This window comes from Typopeltis vanoorti, chromosome 10 (assembly GCF_054136105.1).
Source record: "Typopeltis vanoorti isolate ZY-2024b chromosome 10, IOZ_Tvanoo_1.0, whole genome shotgun sequence".
Taxonomy (NCBI): Eukaryota; Metazoa; Arthropoda; class Arachnida; order Uropygi; family Thelyphonidae; genus Typopeltis; species Typopeltis vanoorti.
The window spans coordinates 24354914-24376770 of NC_143558.1; the positions used below are offsets into that span (position 1 = coordinate 24354914).

Consider the following 21857-nt stretch of genomic DNA (forward strand, 5'->3'; position numbering starts at 1 on the left):
GGGTGGAAGATGGCATTGATTCGTAGTAGAGGTTCGGTGTAGTGGTTGAGACAGTTGTAGGTGTCCTCCCGCGATGAGTCTTCGGACTCCTTGGAGGTGTCAGGAATAATAATAATAATAATAATAATAATAATAATAATAATAATAATAATAATAATAATAATAATAATAATAATAATAATAATAAAGTGTGTACTATACTTTTATGGTTGTCAGATTAATCTCTAAACCATGAGCTGCTCTGCGGATGAAAATATAAAAAAAGGAGAAAACTAACATAAACTAGCATGTCGAAACAAAGAGAAGCACCAGAAACTGGTCATTTTAATCATTTACTATAAATATACATTCTTTTGCCTTTAGTGAGCGATAACTCCTGCGAAAGAAAAACGAATAACTAACAAATCATTAGTTAAACATAGTATTCAAACAACATAACTGTTCAGAACGCGTAGTATTGCTGTCTTATCTGAGGTAATACGAGTCTCGTTGAAGCAATAGAGGATGGCGATCATTACTAATTACCTATGAGAGTATCATAATGATTTTAATAAAATATGGAATAAATGTCAAGAAAATCGACCGTAGAACCCACACTATTTTCAGACATTAAAAATATTGTGTTAGGCTTAGAGATTACGAGATGGCGGCACTAGCTTGCCGCCTTCTTCACTGCGTACCGATGAATCAGTGATAGCCTTGGGCCAGCTATCTCTCTGATTGGCTACCAGTGGAGATTGAACTGCCCACTCAGTGTCTCTAACACGGCCCCGCCTGCTCCCTATATGGGAACAACATAGGTTAGCTGATTTTGTTCTTTTCGCGCAAATTCGTGAAAAAATGGTGTGGGTGTTTCATCTCAATGGCTGAAAGTTTTGATCGGTCGACGGTGATAATTACAGCACAGTAATATTTTCCAATAATAATTTCCTTTCTGTATAAACTTCACTGCGTGCCGCTTAATTAGTGATTGGGCCAACTATCACTGATTGACTACTAGTGGAGACTGAACTGCCCACTCAGTTTCCAAAAGTTAGATAGGACTAAAACGGCCTCGTCTACTTCCTATACGGGAATGAAAGGCATTAGGTGATTTTTTTGATAAACGTTATCGTGTATGAGATGATTCAAGAAGGGAAAACAATTGCTGGATTTAATTCAATAACCGGGTAGTAAACTGCAATGAAAAATCTATTCGATCTTATGGTGAAAAATGATTCGTGTTCTGATGGGAAAGAATTCAGATGGCAAAAATATCATAATAAAAATAACAACGCATCTGTTAAGAAGGTCGACGGAATTAAAGATGCGATGTTGCTCAAAGATCAGCAAATATATAAATGGCAAGATAGGAATCCGTAGACATTATGAACTTATGTTTATAACCTGACCTTTGCAAATATCCAAATTGCTTTAAATGTTTGTAGGAAATCGTTTTTTTCAATAATTCTGTAAATTCTAGAAATATTATCAAAGCTAATAATAATATTTATTAATAATAATAATAATAATAATAATATAAGTAGATAAGTATTATGTTTTTGAATATTCAGAATTTTTATTACTCGGTTTTTTTTATTATATTATTATTACCTGACACCTCCAAGGTGTTTAAGGACTCGTCATTGGAAGTCCTCCACAACCTACGATCTACAGTTTAATCTGTCATCCACACTACACTACTACGTACCTCTCATGTTAACTGCGTGTGTCCTTTGGCAATTTTTTCTGTATAAGGGATGAAAAACCATAGTTTCAGTCAGTAGCGCACTCAGTATTTAATCTGGGAGAGGCCCGAGTTGAGTAGACGATTTGAGAATACACATTACGCATCGCATACGACCTATGACTGAGCATCTGCAATGACCGCTAATTCATAAGTAGTATAGAAATAGAAGATACGACATAACATAAAAAAAATAAATTTTATTAATTAGGAAAAGATTTTCGGAAAATTTTCTAGTGTTTTTCCTTTTTCTTTGAGGGTGCCCGGGCCTCTTGGCTTCCCTTCTGGATGCGCCACTGGTTTCAGTAGCTAAAAACCCTGTTACTATTTTCATATGAGTTCGGCTATGCTCACCTTTAGCTCAAAATGCCAATATAAAGATTTTTCTTGTGTAAGAAGAATTGTCGTGAAGCCAGAGGATGACTGTTTTGCCATCGTATAGATTTATAAATGCCAATCTAGAATTCAAACCTGAGACGCCAGTTGATCGGAATGTATCTATACACTTAGCTGAACAGGCCGCTTTGTTATGTGTGTTTTGTTCCAAATTGCAAACGAGATTAAAAATCTTTGTACAAAATTAGCAAAATAAAACCAGAGGGAAAACGAAAGTATATACAGTATTTGGTTAAAATTAAATTTTCATGTTTACTTTTAAATAAATAAGCTTGTAGGGGAGGGAGAAAGAAATTAAGTTAAAAGAATTTCATTATTATTGTTGGAGGGAAAAATTAAATATATTGGGTTATTTTTTTTTTGGAATGGGATGCCAAAGTAGATCAATCCTACCATTCTTGCTTGTGCTTTAAAATTATTATTATTATTATTATTCGTGACACCTCCAAGGAGTCCGATGACTCATCGCGGGAGGACACCTATTGTACAACTCACCTTCTCCACCACTACACCGATCCTGTACTACCAACGCCATCTACTGCCTACCACCTCCACCACTACAGCTAGTATTTTTGTCTGTAAATTGCGTGTGTTCTGAAGGTATTATGAGATAAAAGTGTATTTATAAGAATTTTTGCGTCTGTTTCAAATTTTTAAATCAAAATAAAACCCAACAGGTATTTTTAATGTTAAAATTGGTAATATTGTTAATCAGTTTGAAGAAAGTGCTAAAATACTGTGAAATTCATTTGCCTTGTTCTTGCTCAATCTTTAATGTATTTCGCTTTCAGAAACAGATTAACAGATTGCCAGCCCCCTATGATACGAACTGTACAGATTACGCTAGAAATTTCCAGCTACAAGAAGAGGAAAGGAAAAGGGAAAAATCTCAAAGCAACATCAAGAATGTGCCACAGACAAGAGAGGCAAGTCTCTATGGGAAAATAATACTACCAATATAATGAGCAAATCATACTTAATTGAAATATTGATGAAATGCACTTATGAAAACTCGGGGATGCTGAGGATTGTATTCTTGTAAGTTCTCAGGTCAACTTACAAAACTTTCATAGTTTCTACAAACATTCTGCTTTGAAATAATATTGGATCTAATATAAACTTTGCCTATGTATATTTGCATTGCAGAAATGAAGTCCTAAGGTTCTTTTAGTAATAGACAATTCCTAAGTTTTAAATTGCGCACCGTTCTCAGTAGTTATCGGATCAACTGTCGCGGTGGCCAGCATCACTACTCTTACCCCAAAGCGTAAGAGTAGTGATGCTGGCCAGGGCCGACAATAGGCTGGACGTCGCCCACCTGCAAAGCTGAAATGGGCGCCCTCAAACAAATGGTAATTTATTTATTTATTTATATTTTTGTCATAATCATGTGGAAAGAAATTAAATTACACATTTGTTCTTGAAAACATCTTATTAATTAAAATTTAAATTTCCTAGTTTGATATTAACAAAATTATCTATAATATTCTTAATGTCTAAGTTTTCACATATATCATTTTCAATAGACAGTCGACAGTACTTTTGTTTTTTAAATTTTTATTTAATTCTTTCCATTTTAAGAAGTTTTTCATATGAATTGAACTTGTTTACGAAATGGACGTAAATTCACTAAATTTACGTCCATTGATATCTCTTGGGTATTGTATATTTTTCTTTTGAGTAGGTGCCATTTGAGTTAAAACTACTTCTAATTTATCAATAATTTTTGGCCATTTGCCTATATCTTCTAAATTTTCAGAAATTAATGACTTGTCTCTCTTGTCAGGTACTTGTTCCAAGTGTTTCTCATTTAATTCCAGCGTTTGACTTTCTTCTTCACCAATTACATCATTATAAGAGATTGTTGATGACCTGGGTTCGTCAACTTCGATTTCTGGTTTGTTTTGCTGGTCTGTAATCATCAGAAAAATTTCTAATTTTTTTAAGAAAAGTATTAAGAGTTCTGGCTTGTTTTTGAGCCAGTGCTTCTTTTGCAGCTTTTCGTTTTCGATTTTTTGCACCGGATAACTTTTTCTTCATATCCATTTGTTTAATTTATTTTTGAAAATAAATTGAAATTTAAGAAATTAGATTTAAAATTTTTATACTAATAAATAATATAATTGTTTTGGGTTAAAAAATAACTTTTGAGAAAAAAAAATAATAACTGCCAGCTCTATATTTGAAGTTATTAGAAGAAAAATAAAAATAAAATCTTCATAAAAACTCCATAATTACAACAGGTAATCGATGATATAATTAATAATAATACTTATCAAGAGGAACTGTTTACAAGTACAACTATGCAGATTTTAAACGCCAAATGTAAGAACACTCCGAATAATTCGTTTTTATTTCATCACTGTCTTACGAATACTGTTCGATTAACGAGATTAAGTGAATCGTACTCTGAGCCACGGGGATGAAACGGACCGCTATAGTTGTCAGTCTTAAAATCCTATTCTGCTGACAAGGGCCGAATAGGACTTCCAGCACCCTCCAGCGGCGAAATCAGCACGGTAGTAAATGATATCTACTACTTATCAACAGTAACCAGAGCAAATGTAACTGAATTTTGTTTTCATTTCAAAATAGAACCCATCCCCGTGAAACGGACGGTTATATAGTTGTCAATCTTAAAATCATATATCACATTACACCTGGTTAGAATTACTTACATTGGTGACATTCTGCACCGGTTGAGCCGGGCCAAACGATTACTAGCGCTTCAGTGGGAATGAGGCTCCACGGTCCCGTAGAAAATACATTATTGGATGGGGTCGTTGCATAGGGCTACTCTGAGCCGAGCGAAGCAGTGCATTTGCTGCCTAATTAGGAAGGCACGTTCATGACAATCTTAGTGGGAGAAAATCTGATCTATTTTTATGCAAAATATGTAAATTTGCAGCAATTATATTGACTTACCTAATTATTACTTAATTCGTTTACAAAAATTTAAAGAAAGAATGAAATTTCATACTAACACTTCGAAACGACGCCCACCTGCAATGCAGGCCCACTTCCGTCGACCCTGATGCTGGCAATTCGGATATGCCAAAGAGAAGCCGTAAAGTGTTTTCTTTTGAGTGAAAAATGTTGCAGCATGCCAGAAATGAATATTAATAAATAATATTATTAAAAAATATTTCTGATGGTTACATAAAATAAGAATCTTCCAAACTTTTGGGGAGAGAATAGTTCCGATTCAGATTTGGCCGATGTAAAATCTCGATCGGAACAATTGTCTCTCTCTCCCCCAAAAGTTTGGGAGATTCTTATTTTATGTAACCATCAAAAATAGTTTTTTTAATATTATTTATTAATATTAATTTTTAGCATGTGGCAACAGTTTTTAATTGGTAAACCACCGACTGCTGTATGTACCTTGTATTCCCGTTTCTTTGATTTGCTTGTTTCTATGCACTGATAATGTACTGTTATTTTCATTACGAAATATCTATACTTTCATTTCATTCAAGTTAATTACTGTGGTTATCGTGTAATTTATTGTTTATAGATGCCACAGGTACCTTTAAAGATTACACCCATGGATATGACTATACCTGGCAAGAGTCTACCAACCCTAATTAATGAAGGCCTGAAGTGGCTTGATCTCTAGAACCCCTATTCCACCCACAATATTAATTTATAATAGATTTACAGTCTTTTATGAGTCAGAGTTCCACAAAATATATATATATATATATTTTGCTGATCAGAAGGAAAAGAAAGAACAAGTATTATATAACATTTCATAAAAACTGGTGCATGAACATTCTGAAAGATTTTCATGCATCCCACTGAATATTTCTGCCCTCAAATTAATTTTTAATTTAACAGATTACAGCTATGAAAATATGAATGATGGAATTCCACAGCTCTGGTTAGATGGACTACTGCTGGCAGTGCCAATCCTCTCACAAGCTGATTCATTGTCATGGGAGAAAAGACCCCCATCCCCACTCCACCCTTAAAACCATAAATCTAATAAATGTAGTAAAAATAAAATGTAGTTTATATTATGCTGCTAATACTTCTTACATGGAATTTTTTTTTTTATTTACAGATGTGTGTCCATTTTTGCATACTTCACAAGACAATGACAAAATGCAACTGTACTCGAGACGATATCCTTTACCCTCAAAATGGAAGGACTTGTATAAATAAAGGTAAACTCTTATGTGAATAATTATCTTGAAACATCACTAATAGGTTGCCAGTTTAGAAAATTAATAAAATGTTAATCATTTTCATCTTAATTATATCTCCTGAGATTTTCCACCACTTTGTGAAAGTAGAAAGCTGGTATTTGCTTTGTCTTTCTTCAATGTGATTACTATTACTATTACTATTATTACGGGCAACTCCAGGGAGTCATTAGACTCATCGAGGGAGGCCCCAAATCATATTCATCACAACTATTTGACAATCATACAGTATCTATCATACCTCGCCTTAAACTCATTCACTGTCACAGCATCCACCACAGACTCAGGGAGCGCATTCCACTCATTCACTACTCTAAAAGTAAAGAACCCAGCTCTAACACCTTTACTAACCACACTTTTGCCCAGTTTCCATGGATGTCCCCTAGTCCTCCCACAACCAGCCCTGTTCTCAAAAATATCTTCTGAATTAATTTTATAGAAACCCTTCAGTAATTTGAATGTCTCAATCATATCTCCCCTCCTCCGCCTATCAACTAATTTTTGCAACCCACAAATCCTCAACCTGTTCTCATACGGTTCATTCCACAGACCTGCTATCATCTTGGTCACTCGCCTCTGGATCCTCTCCACCTCCTCCCCATCAAGAAGAAACCTAGGTGACCAAATCTGAGCACAGTAGTCTAGATGGGGTCTTATCAAGGCTCGATACAGAGGAACAATAACCTGCTTGTCTCTGCTTGTCAACGTATTCTTCAGCAACCAAGTGATTTGATGAGCTGTTTTGGTCACTTTTGCAATGTGTCCCCTAAATTTCAATTCCTTATCCACCAACACTCCTAAATCTCGTGCCTCATCAATTTCCTGGAGCACGGTTCCACCAATGCAGTAAACTGCCGCCAATCTTTTCACCCCAAAATGCATAACCTTACATTTTGCCACATTAAACTGACATCCATTCTCCTTAGCCCAGACCTCCAATCTATCCAAATCATCCTGCAAAATTTTTACGTCATCTGCATTCACTATTGCCCTACCCAACTTCGCATCATCCGCAAACAAATGAACTGTTCCTCTCAGATCCTTTCCTATATCATTTATGAACAAATTAAACAGCAGTGGTCCAAGAACAGATCCTTGTGGCACACCACTAGTCACAGGCCGTCTTGTGTACTCTACTCCTGAGTAAACCACTCTCTGATATCTCTCCGTCAACCACCCTCCTATCCATCTCACCAACCCTATGTCCATCCCCATATGCCCCAATTTACTGATTAGAATTCCATGTGGTATCCTGTCAAAGGCCTTGGCAAGGTCCAGTAGAATCACCGTAAACCCATTACCCTTATCCAGTTCAGCCGTCACTGTGTTATAATACGTGAGCAAGTTACTGAGGCATGACCTACCCTTCACAAAACCATGCTGTCCCCGATACAGTATCCCATTTTCTTCTATCCAATCTTGTATTTTCCTCTTGACTATTTTCTCTAAGACTTTGATAATGATTCCTGTTATGCTGATTGGCCGGTAATTTTCAACAGCAGCCTTGGAACCACCTTTGTGCAGTGGAACTATTTTACCCTCTTTCCACCCCCTTGGGACTGACCCAGTCCTGAGGCTCAAATTAAACAAAATGGTCAAGGGCACTGACAATTCTTTGGCCGCTTCACGTACGACACGAGCTGGTATACCATCCAATCCCACAGATGTATTGACATTGAGGTTCTGTAATAGACTAGTTACCTCTACTTCATTCATCACAATTCCAGTATAAGCTGTTGGTTCTTCCATTCCTGCAAAGTCTCCACCTGGATGATATACTCTTGCAAAGTGCTCGCTCAGTAATTCCACAATATCGACTGATTCAGTTACCTCCCTACCCTCAGCATTTTTTAAGATCATTCTACCATGAGCATTTTTCCTTTTACTTGCAACATATTGAAAAAACTGTTTGGGATTCTCTTTAGCCTGTGTGGCCAATTTCCTTTCGTAATCTGCTTTTGCTTTTCTTACCACCCTGGCCTGAGCTTTATACTGTTCCTGCGCCTGATGGTCACCCTTCTCCTTAAAATTCTTCCACAATTGTTTCTTTTTTTGCAGCTCAAGCTTAATAGTGTTATTCATCCATTTAACCCCTAATTGATTTATTATTCGGACTCTTGGTATACAGTCAACCATTGCCTCTTGCAAACAGTTCTTAACCACCTCCCATGCACTATCAACATACAGCCCTTGCAGTTTTACATGCCATGGCATTGAGCCAAGCACACACCTAAGCTTGTCATACTTACCAGCCCGGTAATTCCACATGTACCCTGTCTTAATTGTAAATTCGACTCCTTTAGCCACCTCCCAAGTCATGACTTTATGGTCACTCTCACCAATTGGTGGCAACATGGTCATGTTCATTACAGCCACATTCTCGATTGCAATTACTAGGTCCAGCACTCTCTGCCCCCTGGTATTTTCCAATACATGTTGCCGTAGATAGTTGTCCCTTAATAACCGCATAAAATCCAATTCCTTCCTCCCATGTGCCCTCTCCTCTTTCCAGTCAATGTTACCATAATTGAAATCACCCATAATAATTACCCTCCTTTCACTCATTTCTTCTATTTGCTTATGCATACTATCCCCACCATCCACTCCATCACCCGGTCTATAGCAGCACCCAATTGTATATTTTGTTCTGCTGGATTGTATCTCACACCAAACAGCCTCAAATGCGCTTTTTTCCCCATCATGCAGTTCAACTTCTATACTCCTTGGCTGAAGATCATCAGCTATCATCAATAACACTCCTCCCCCCTTTTTATTCACCCTGTCACTCCTGAACACGCTATACCCGTCGCATTCAATCCATCTAGCTTTATCATCTTCTGTCAGCCATGTTTCACTAATACCGACAACGTCTGGCCTGGAAGTGCCAACCATGGCCCAAAACTCTTCCTTCTTGTTCCTAATACTCCTGGCATTAGTGTGCATGAATCGCAGAAGCCAATTTGTCCCATCCTTACTTTGATGCCTTATACTAACTATCCCATTCTGATTTGTTGTCCGTCGTACTCGCTGGGGCATAATATACTCATTCATACACTTAACTGCCCCCCTAAAGTCAGCATATCTACTCCCCCCCTCTTAATAAATCTAGTTTCCCTGAGTCTGTACATCCACTTCCACATCATTCATCAACACTCTTTCAAGTCTCCGTACACCAACTCCATTCAAATGCAATCCATCCATCTTATATAAGTCCTTTCGCCCATCGAACTCATTCCACACATCGACAAATTCCACACCACTCTCCATGCATAACCCACGCATAAAGTCATTGGCAATTATGGCCCTCCTTCTAAACACTTCACTGTCATACCGCGGTAAGATACTTACCATCCTAACTCTCTCACTCTTCTCTTTTGCTACCTCAAACAACTCCCTCACATCCTCTATCATTTCCATTTTGTCCTATTTCAAATCATTCGTTCCTGCCACGATTATCATCTCTTTCACCCTATGTTTTTGCAGTCGAATAGATTCGCTGACGTCCTTTATGATCGCACCCGGCTGGTACGGCTTCGTTAAATTCTCAATTATTACGCCTCTTAATAGCGAATCCCCATACAGCACTCGCTCCTTCATTTTATTGACGTTTGCAAACATTCTATTATTTGCCGTCGCAGACTTCCGCCGGTTATTTGTTGGTACGTTCAACACACACATTTTTCCATACGCTCCAGTTGTCTTTTAGCTCTGTGTATGGCACCATTCAAACGGGCAATTTCGCTACTCGCATTTATCTCACCATTTTCGTTATCGATCAAATCATCCATTCTTTCTGTGTTTCTACCTTCAATTACATTTTCGGCGACGTTCTCACACCTATCTGGCACTACCACGCAATTCTCTAGCACACCGCCATTTTCTACATTCTGACTATCGTTCACGATATCGCTCTCGACACACGAAACACGCTTGAAGTCCTCGTTCTCTTTACACTTTTTACACATATTAACTCCACTATCACTTTCTAACCAGACTCCCACCGCTCTTCGCAAGGCATACATCTCACAGACAGCACATTGCATAAATTCGTTTACATCAAAACCCTTAAACAAACATGGCGATCTGGCCGCCATTTTTTTCTTTATCGGTGCCATGTGTGCGCTATCTTTTCTTAAAAATAATAATTAAAATAACAGAAAACACGCAAAAATTGTACAGACACACCAAGAAACAAAAAGCAAACAATACTACTTAAAATTCTAGTAAAATATCTAATGTTAACACAAAATAATACTAATCTTTTCAGGAGCTCTCGCCAAGCCGACGATCTAATCAGTGCGACACCCTGTGATGTGATGTGCTAGCTATGTCCTGATCAAGCATTCTTGCTCACTAATTCCAAAGATCTTCAATAGGAATAGGAGCAGGGCTCTATACTAGTGAAGACAAGAAACTGACTTCTGTTGTTTTTAGAATAAACAATTTAAGCAAATAAATTTAAATAGACTTTTAATGATCAATATTGTATTAATTTTGTAGAGGTGATTCTTGCATCTACTAAATGGGCAATATCAGTTCTACAGACCTTACATATATTGGCAGCAGACAATGGCCTGAAATATCCATGTAGAATATTTCAGGACAGAAATTAGACGGGAGGAATCTTTATCTGGTCAATTTCAATCGAAGGTGAGTTAGCCGATCTCATACGGAGGTAGCAGGGTTTTTTCTCCCGGAAACTAGTGTTTTTCATCCTGCATACATACAAATCGGCCCTTCAGAACACACGCAATTTACAGACAAAAATTACTAGTTGTGGTGTTGGAGGTGGGCGGTAGATGGCGTTGATGGGGATGATTCGTAGTAGAGGGTAGATGTAGAGACAGTTGTAGGTGTCCTCCCGCGATGAGTCTTCGGACTCCTGGGAGGTATCAGGAATAATAATAATAATATGGACTTCCAGTCCACATTCTACATGGATATTTAATGGTCCTAATTTAAACACGTGAAGTAGCCCTATCCTCATAAACTCACCCCCCCCCCTCTTCTTCATCCAAATTTCATTACTTAGATGACAAAATCAATAACATAACTTCTGTAAATCTTAGCACAATCATTGATATATTCCTGCAACACAGAACCTCATATGCAATCTACATCTACAGATATTGAGAACAAACATCTAGACTTCCACAACAATACTAGTAAAGTCACTGTAGTCATTGTACAACGCACTGGAATTTGCACATGAAATTGCAGTGCAAATCCACAAAGACAATATGAAAATACTAGCTGAAATATTGATTAATCCTACTCTCAATATTATTATTATTATTAATAGGCAGTCCAAGGACTCATCGTGAGAGGGCACCTACTCTGCTTTGCTAAATACATCTCATCCTCTCCACTATTACTTAATTCTCCAACTACGACAATCAACAGAATCTATCGCCCATCATCACCAACAGCAGTATTTTTTTCTGTAAATTGTATATGTTTTGAAGGTTGATTTGTCAGCCTTCAAACTACTCCCTCCCGAGTATCATCTGGGAGAGAAACAGTGCTACTTATCTGTGCGAGGGATCAACTCTGCCATCAGCTGAAAAAGGCCTAGAATAAATACTGCTTAAAACATCAGGGATTGGCTTTTTTTTTTTTTTTTTTTCCACGTTAATAAAGAAAATGAGAAAAAAGTTTTGAATTTTTACTAATTTTATGTATGTATGTGAACTTATATATATATATATATATTGTATTTTCAGTGGAAAAAAGCTGCATGGCCAACGTTACTATTGCCGACTGTGAAGAAAACTGTCCTCTTGACTGTCAGTAAGTAACATTTTGGATTCATGCTTATGTAGCAAGATGTTGAATTTTATTTAAACAAAACTGTTTTGTTGAAAAGCATATAAAAAGAATTACACTTCCTTCAATACATCATTCTACAGACAATAGGAAGAAATAATCTGAAACATGATTGTATATATGGAAAATGAAAAATGAGTTTCAAATAATAACATAGCATGCCATCAGTTGTTTTGGATTGGTTATTCAAGTTACCGTGAAAATACTGGTATAACAATCTGTAAGTAGTATAACTTGCTTTCCTGATTCATATCAGGAAAACAAGTTGAATAACCGAAATCATAAAATGTTAACTGATACTGGAACAGGGGTTACAGTATGAGAAACATTTCTGGACTTTAGTTCCTTTGCTAAAATAATGCCAGTGATTAAAGAAGGCAATTTTAAAGTAAGATGGCAGCACTCATTCATACTAATATGCTCTAGGTTTACAACCTTTAATGGGTAGAGGTCACATAAAAATAATTTCTAGCATTTGGTAATTTACGTTAATTGAAAATTTAATCCCATTTATTCAATGCTAGTGTTTACAAATTAGTTTACTAAACTGTTTCAATTACACAGATATATTCTGATTTGATGAACTGTATTTTCTTTTCAGTTCTACTCATTATGAATTTGAAGTTCAAGAACGAGCTTCAGATAGTGAAGTATGTATTCAAAAACTATGTTTGATTTCAAATATCCTTTTTAATGAACATTGTAGACTTCATTAGAAAATTTTAATTCATATTGACATAAATCCATATTAATATAATAGATGTGCTTTTAGCATAATTTAAGTATACACATACTTAAGTTGAATAACTGGTAACCCAGATAGACTTGGATGTTTTTACGTATGCCTAAACACTTATGCAACCGCTTACAATCAACAGAAAAATTTTAAATGTGTTTAAAGGCTTTAATTATGTTTTATAATAATGAGTAACATTTTGGATCCATGTTTCAAAAATACTGTATCAATATTTTATTACATAGGAACAAGGCATACACCAGGGTATTCACCATCTCAAAGGATGGAGAAGAAGTAGGACTGACTGTTGTCAAGACCTAGTTCAGGGGTATGTGAAATTTTAGGTGTTGATGTAGAAGTTGTCCTTTTCAGGGACATTGTGATGGGAGCTACTGCTTCTTTTGTTTGAACTTGTGGAACATTGTGTATGGTGTTAAAATATCATCAAAGCTTTCCATGTACTTAATTGCATGAGTCATGTTCAGAGAAGTCATCAAGGCATTTGGCATAATGCATCGACTACACTAGGTTTTTCAAGTTGAACCGCTCTTAGCGTGGTTCTTACTCAACCTCATACTCAGAGTCAGAACAAACAAGCTCTTTAAGTTCATCAAACATTAGTGTTGCTGTCTGCTCATCAATTAAATCACTGATGTCCTCATCCTCCAAACTTACACCCCTATTCTCTTGGCCAACTCCTTTATTTCTGTGATGGCTTTCTTGAGCTATTCATCTGGATTGTTTGCAACTCCACAAACATGAACAAGCAACTTTGAAGATCCGAATATATATAGTATATAGGCATTTGGCATAATGCATTGACTACACTAGGTTTTTCAAGTTGAACCGCTCTTAGCGTGGTTCTTACTCAACCTCATACTCAGAGTCAGAACAAACAAGCTCTTTAAGTTCATCAAACATTAGTGTTGCTGTCTGCTCATCAATTAAATCACTGATGTCCTCATCCTCCAAACTTACACCCCTATTCTCTTGGCCAACTCCTTTATTTCTGTGATGGCTTTCTTGAGCTATTCATCTGGATTGTTTGCAACTCCACAAACATGAACAAGCAACTTTGAAGATCCGAATATATATAGTATCCTTCAAGGGTTTCCTTCCGTAGCTGGTGAGAACTTAACTAGGACTGAAATGTACTATCTTCTTAAAAGGTGCTACAGTATAAATGAAGGCTTGCTGTGAAGTCCTGCTTTTACTATCACAAATATAATTTTTTGTGCACAGACTTGAATTCAGTAATGGTTGGTATCAATAAAGAATTTAAGTTCTTGTTGAGTGGATTAATTAATAGCATTCAGAAGAACTTATAATAATAATGCAGTGCACACAAGAGTCGATGCTAACAATTCGTGTAGTAGGTGGTTTGACATTAGCAATTCTGTGCCAACTCAAAAGAACTCAATATTAAATGGTGGGAGATGAAGTTCATCATCCAGTGTGAGACACTATCCTGCTTATTGGAGGCCTGAAGTGGCTTGTAAAAGTTCCATGTTTGGTCTCTATAGCAGGATTTCTGGATTAGGTGAAAAATTGAATAAAAATACAAAAAAAAAACATATGAAAATTATTTAAAAAAGTTAGAAAAAACTCTTACTCTATCCATGGTGCTAAATTACTATAGGCTTACAACCTCTTTTTGGGTGGGAGTCACATAAAAAGTAATAAAAATAAAAATTCAAAAGTAAGCATATAAGATGTATATATTTTATAAATGCCAAGTGAAACCGTTACATACTTTTTAGAATTTAAAAATTTGTAACTAATTTCCTCCATTGAATACTTTTACAAAGTAGTTAACTATTAACAACATATTTATAATGACTACACATTTAAATATTGTACTTATATTTACAAACTATTTATATTTCCAGATCTATGGATTTGAAGATTACCTGAAACCCCAGTGGTATGTATATGAACAGATCTGTTATCTGTTCATTATTCCAGATATTGATTTGCCACATTTTAAAAATCATATTTTGACACATCAATGAAGCATAAATACATTTCATGAGCAAGACCTTTTAATTTCTTACTTATTTAATTACACATTTTTCTATGTACTTCTTATATGCTTATTAATGGTGATTATGCCATAGTGAAATTTTTAGGAAAATACATTATGGCAGACTCCACTCGGAAACACCGTTCTTATGGGGCTTTGATGAGTTTTTATAATGCTGTTTGCTGTAGTGAAAGTCAAGTGTAAATTAAATTCCAACATTACTAGTTGCCTATTTATAATCTGGAGCAAAAATGATTGAATCAAGAAATTATCGGAGAATAATAACACAAGAGAACTGATCCTGAGTGAGAAGAGGAAAAAAATTTTACGCACACATATGAAATAAAGTTATTTTTATTTTATAAATGGGTGACGTCTAATATGCAGCCAGTGACAGTTAATTTTTAAAAGCAAGTACCACTAACACGAAGCTTAAATTCCCTGGATTCAGGGAAGATTTGTTATGTTTGAATAAAAAATGGAATCTTATCTCACAGCAAACTATGAAGATAAGATTAATTGGTCTAACATAGCAACAGTCAAGTGATTTGTCAAAAAAACATATCACCTGGACCTAATATGTTGATGGAGGATAATCTATTTTCAAAACAGAGTTTGAAAATTTGATAATGCTTATGGCAGGGCTTTAATTTTATTATAGCAGTTTGTCCTCTTTATTTCCAGAAAATTTATTTACTCAAGAATTTTCTTGAGGTAAGGAGAACAAATATTTAACATCCCTAGATATTTCAATGCAATATAAAATCTTTTTTTTTCACACTTTTAGGAGACGAAAGGCACAGGTGATAATGTTCTTTAAGAATCCTGAAGTAGTGGCATTTAATTACAGACCTCAATATCAGGTAACGAACTACTACATATCATTTGTTATTTATTCACTGCAAGCTATGTACAATATAGTATTTTGAATAAAAAGAATTTTTTATTTATTCATGTGAGTTTTCCCCCTTTTCCTCCACTGTCCCTTAGGATTGGTTGAGCCCTCCTAATGAGAGATTAAGTACGTATTTTATGACTGTGGATCTGTGTGTTCATGGGCAGGTTTGTCTATCTGATGGACAAAAAAACCCGAGTTTCTGGGTGAAAAAACTCTCTACCTCCATATGAGAGACCAGCTGACTCACCTTTAGTTGAAAGAGATCAGATAAAGGTTCTTTACATCATGGATGGGAATCGAACCTAGGTCTTTCCGACCAAAGGCCTTTGTCTATACTGACTGAGCTACAGAAGCTCTAAAAGAATATAGTGTAACAACTGCTTTTGCAATGTTGTTAATTTTTTAATAAATAAGAATTACAGCTATATGTATGTTGTGTTTTGATGATCTCTAAAATAGTTCTCAATGTTACCATTGTTACAGAATCATATTTATCATTCTCCATCGTTTTCCTTTTCCTACCATGCAAATATGTTCTCTTTACAACAAACTATGGGGAAGTTGTAAAGCAGTTTTACAATCAATGAGAATGCATTACAAGTGAATTCTGATGAATAATATTAATTTTATTATGGTTACTAATAATGGACTTTTTCTACCAAAGATGTCACTTATTAAATAACAATATCAGAAAGAGTTTTGAGCTTTCTTTGAATATCACAAACATTCCATGTCTCAAAATGAAAAAGCCAAACAATGATGGTTTGCATGGTTAAAGAAGATTCCCATTGTTTTTCAGAAAACCAGGGTGAATGGCAAAACATCAGCTACTGGAAGAAATTCCAACTCAACCTCAGCAGAATTCAAGATCGTCACCATTAACATAAGAAACACCAATTGAAAAGAAATGGCAGAAGAATTGGATAAGTACCATTAACCAGCCTAGTTGGCTTAGTGGTCAGCATATCCACTCTCACCAACAGGATGCAGGTTTGAATCTCCCACCATGGGAATGGATGTTTGTGATTGTCTCCAATTACATGATAATAAGGAGATGAATGTCACCTGGTGAGATCACTAGCCCACTTTTTGGAGGCCTGAAGTGTTTTGTCTATACAGCAGGGTTTCTGGACTATATAAAAATAAAATAATACAAATGATAAAAATCAATAAAAACAGAAAAAAATCCTTAACCCACTCATGGTACAATTGTAAGTTTATAAATAAACCTTTTGTGAGTGGGAGCCACATAAAAGATTGACATCACCAAAACAAGGAAGATAAAAACTGTTCTTTGCCTGAAGGTAACATATTCAGACAATGACGATAAGGGAAAAGAGGTAATGCAGCATTCAACCCTAAACACAAGGATAGCTGGCCAAGTGGTTAGCGTATCCGCTCTCCAGCCAAAAGGCTGCAGGTTCGAATCCCGCCGTGGTCATGGATATTTGTGATTATCTGTGAAAGTACTAGTGGTGGTGGTGGGCGGTAGATGGCGTTGGTGTAGTTCCAGTTTGTTGTAGTTGGTGGATTGAGTGGTAGAGACAGTTTTGGAGTAAGCCCTCCCTTGATGAGTCTTTGGACTCCCCGGAGATGTCGCATAATAATAATCTTCTTGAATGGCAAGCAGCATCAAGTGATATGGGCAAATATATGAATGGGAAACTGGACATTAAGACTTTTCTTTCATAGTTACATGGTAATCAGCATTCTTTTTCAAAAAAATAAAAATTATAGACACAACTACTAAGCTATAGTAAAAACTTCGAATTTAAGTTTCATAGATCTGGAAATGGCATATGACAAGGTGCCAAGAGACTGTTCAAAACGCTACAGTTATATGGTGTAAATGGAACATTATATTAGACAATACATAGTCTATATTTGAGTTGTCAGTGGTTAAAACTGAACGAGTTACAGGAAGATGGTTTGATGTTAAATCAGGTGAGAGAGAAGGGTGCACAATTATCTCAAAGGTTATTCATCATCTATATGGATCACATTATGAAGGAAAGAAGAAATTGAATAACTGTTGTAATAATTTTGGTATGAAAATCAGCAATAGCAAGACGAAGACATGAAAAGAGATTCTAAATTCTTTCAATTAAGCTAATAATAATTTATGCTTAATTATGTAGTATTATCATGGTATTCTGTATACACTTCTTAATGATACATATCAGGAATAGTAGTGGTGATGATAATTTTGTCATCTCCTAACCAAAAATTATCAATAAATGACATTTCTGGCCAAGAATCCTTTGAATATTTTATCATTCCTCTTATAAGAATTTATCAGTTAAATTTAAGTTTTATATTTAAAGATATCTGTAGCATAACTATAAAACAAACAAAAAAAAATACATAACCACAGTAATAAACTTTGATACAGTACAAATATCTTGCACTGAAAATGACAGTGCAGTGTGTTGAAACAAACCAATCAAAGAACAGGAATAAGAGGTACAACAATTTGTTTACATTAAAAATGGTTGCTAGGTGCTAGAAATTAATATTAAAAATAAATAATATTAAATCCTAAACTTTTGAGAGAGTCATTCCATTTTAGGTTAGGCTGACTTAAAAGGGTTTCACAACTTTCTTTGAAAAGGCATTCATATTTAAAACAGCTATAGAGGATACTAGCTTCATCTCACAAAGAGGGTTGGAGTTGGATGGATGGATGAGAACAAGGTATCCTCCAGATGGTTAAAAAATAATTTGCTAAAGGTGGAGACAGAGGCTATCCATGGCTGTGCCTTCAATCTGTTCCTACGTCAGATCAGTAACTTCACTCATGCATTCAATTCACCATGGAAAAAGAAAATGCTGGTTACTATTTTTGGACATCCTTCTTACTTGCATAGTCTCTGATATTTTGTGAACCAGTGTTTATTGGAAACTATCTTTACTGACAGATACATTCATCAGGTCTGCTCATCGCAGCTCCCAAAAAATTGGCATTGTCAAGTCATTGATTAATAGCACACATAATGTGTGCTGCTCTACCTCAAGTTTATGAGAACTTCTCATTACCAAAACTTTAATGGAATTAAATGGTTACTATTCATTAAATCCAACAGATAATTGACTCCTAGATTCCAACACCTAAGGATTCTTTAACAAACTACAGGGTTCCAATCCCTTATATTTCTATATTTTAAACCTAGTGGTAGAATTTTGAAGAAGATTCACTTTAATCCCACATATTTTCCTATCAACAAAATTTCTCATCTGTTACATCTACAAAAGATAAACCGTTTCCGCTATCTTTAGTTGGTGTTTACTAGATCCCTTATGGATGTAATTTGACATACTTTGGCAGACAGGCCGTTCAATAGAAAAAAGTATTAATGAACATCAATACGTTTGACACAGCATAGTATTGACAGTAAACAGTGTCCTGTGGGATGAAACTCATCTTCTCTATAAGCAGTTTTAAATATGAACCCCTTTTCAAAGAAATTTTTGAAGCCCTTTTACATTGGCCTAACTTGAATCTGAATGATTCTCTCTCTTTCCTCCCCCACACACCAAAAGTATGGGAGTATGTAAATATGAAAAATATTTTTAATATTAATTTCTAGTACTTGCAACCATTTTTAATTGGTAAACGGATTATCGCATGTACCTTATATTCCCATTCTTTGATTTGCTTGTTTCCACACACACACAACCGATGGATTTTGTTATTTTCAGCACAAAATATTTGTACTTTCATTAAAATTTATTGCCGTGGTTATTGTATAATTTTTTGTTTTAAATTTAAGTTCAAAAGATTTTTCCCCCCCTTTTAAGTTATGATGTTCTGCTTTAAACTTCTTTCGCATTCTTTTCAGGACATTGAACTATTCAGTTATTTTGGTGGTTACCTTGGCATGTGGCTTGGAATTTCCTTATTTGCTGTCTTTGACTTTGTGGAATCTGCAGTGCTTTTGTGTCATAAACGAAAACAAGCAAAGCAGAAAAAGAAGAAAGTTGACAGTGTAATTAAACCCAAGTTTGGAGGAGTTGTTGCAATCAAACGACAGAATAATTTTTTTAATTAAGCACAATTAAGTTTCTACATTAAGAATCAAACTGTTCTAACTGAATATAATCTAAAAATGGATACATAATGTATTTATAAAACTAATTCAGCTACTTTAGCAATGCTTTAAGATTAGTTAATTTTTAACTTAATGTTTAATCTGCTATTATTTCAATTTAGTTAACATGAAATAGATGGATACAGTTTTTAGTTTCAACAGTTAAAACCTTAAATCTTTAAAGTTCATGACAGTTTATATTCTCAAACCTTTTAATTCAAAATACTTGAGTTTTCTAGCTACATTAATTTAGTAGTGCAGACTTTTGTCACTAATAAAACTTAAATTGAATATGCACTACACCTTTTAATCCCTTTCATATCTGTTTTCTTTGAGGTGTAACAGTGTTGTTCTCTCACCCACAAACACACACACATCAAATGTCAGCACCTTCCAGTGTGTTCGAAAGCATTATATGCAAATAAGTGTTATGCAATTAAATGTCAGTCTGTAAATCATGAATTAATTATGTATTCATTAATTAAATTTCTTAAAAGTGCCACTTATCTAATATATTCAATAGAACATATTAGATAAGTTTGACATTAGATGAAATAAATGCCATCTGAATATTTAAGTAGTTTTGAGATGTAGTAGATGCACTAGTGACAACTGTGAAGGCATTCAAACGGTTCTCAAAATCTTAGGATGGTAATGTGCTCATCTAGATTAAGTAGTACCTGCATTTTTAAATTTGACAGTCAGCAGATCATATCCAGAATTATTTGTCAAAAATGTTCTCCAAGAATATGGGTGCAGAGAACTTATTGCATATAAAAAAAAATAATAAAAAATTAACAGAAGTCAATCTCTGAAGTACTGTTCTTTGTTTCATAACTGATGTTTCCCTGATTTAAATGTACTGCTAATAAAATAAGAAACCTGAATGAAATGAAAGTTGTTTTAACTTTTTTTTCCTACATTTTGTATTATTCCATAATAACATATTATTATTATTATGGAATAATATATCACAATATACAGCATTGATAACGGTACAGTCAAGATCAAGACAAAGTTTATGTTATGATCGAGAGAAGAACTCTGCATTATACATATAAATATATATAGGGTGTAAATTGAGTTCTGTATGAAAGCTTGTGGTAGATAAGGTTTAAGTCAAACTTAGAGGGGGAAGACAGTGAGATGTATGTAGTGGATTAGAGCACTCTCCTGAAATGAATTCTTGAAGGTGTCATGTAATAATAACAACATGTGAATCCATAGCACAAATGCAAGAGCAGTGGGGCATTCAATGAAAAGATCTGAATATGATTTTCTTCGCAAGAGGACGGACTATTTTCAACTGAAAGTGAAATTCAGGTTTTTTTTATTTTGCATAAAAGCAAACTGGCCAGAGAATATGCATAAGTTGCAGACAAAATACTATTAGTGGGAGGTAGATGGTGGTATGTATAGATGGAAGTAGTGTAAATGGCAGGTTATGCAGAGTATAGCATCTTCCTACAACTTCCTGGAGATATTAGGACATAAAATTGTATCCTTTACACTTATAGATTAACAACTAGTCAAGGTACATTATAATGAGAATTAATAAAACATTGTTTTATTAATTCTCATTATAATGTACCTTGACTAGTTGTTAATCTATCACTTACTATTTATTATTAATGATCTTTTATATAATTTTTTTTTCTTTTTGAAAAAAGAAATACCAATTACTGCCGTTAGTGAAATGCTAACAATAAAAATTTTAGTCAACCATAATGGTTGTTATGAAGTGTTATATGTGAAAATATTTCACATATATTAATTCTCAAATTAATTCCACTATTATTTCGCTTTAGCCACATATTTCATTATGCAATAAAACTTTGATAACATACTATGTTGTTCATTTATAGTACTGTGCTGATCGAAGATTTCTTTCATTAAATAGGACTATAACTTTTTCAAAAGAAATAAGATCAATCTTAATGAGCACTATCACACCCA

At 34.9% G+C, this 21857-nt stretch overlaps 1 protein-coding gene across 2 annotated transcripts in view; it reads left to right on the top strand.

Moving 5' to 3' along the window:
* LOC150102234 (acid-sensing ion channel 3-like) overlaps positions 1 to 20787 on the top strand; it is a 32978-nt gene extending 12191 nt beyond the window's left edge. The window contains exons 7-13 of one of the 2 annotated variants that reach the window (XM_090399402.1): positions 2914 to 3048; positions 6189 to 6291; positions 12054 to 12120; positions 12758 to 12806; positions 14782 to 14816; positions 15703 to 15778; positions 19653 to 20787. In XM_090399402.1, the coding sequence (XP_090255528.1) occupies positions 2914 to 3048; positions 6189 to 6291; positions 12054 to 12120; positions 12758 to 12806; positions 14782 to 14816; positions 15703 to 15778; positions 19653 to 19862 (675 nt within the window). In that variant the 3' untranslated portion in view covers positions 19863 to 20787. The remainder of the gene's footprint in view (positions 1 to 2913; positions 3049 to 6188; positions 6292 to 12053; positions 12121 to 12757; positions 12807 to 14781; positions 14817 to 15702; positions 15779 to 19652) is intronic. The other variant, XM_090399404.1, reaches the window with a different exon arrangement.
* The last annotated feature ends 1070 nt before the right edge of the window (positions 20788 to 21857 follow it).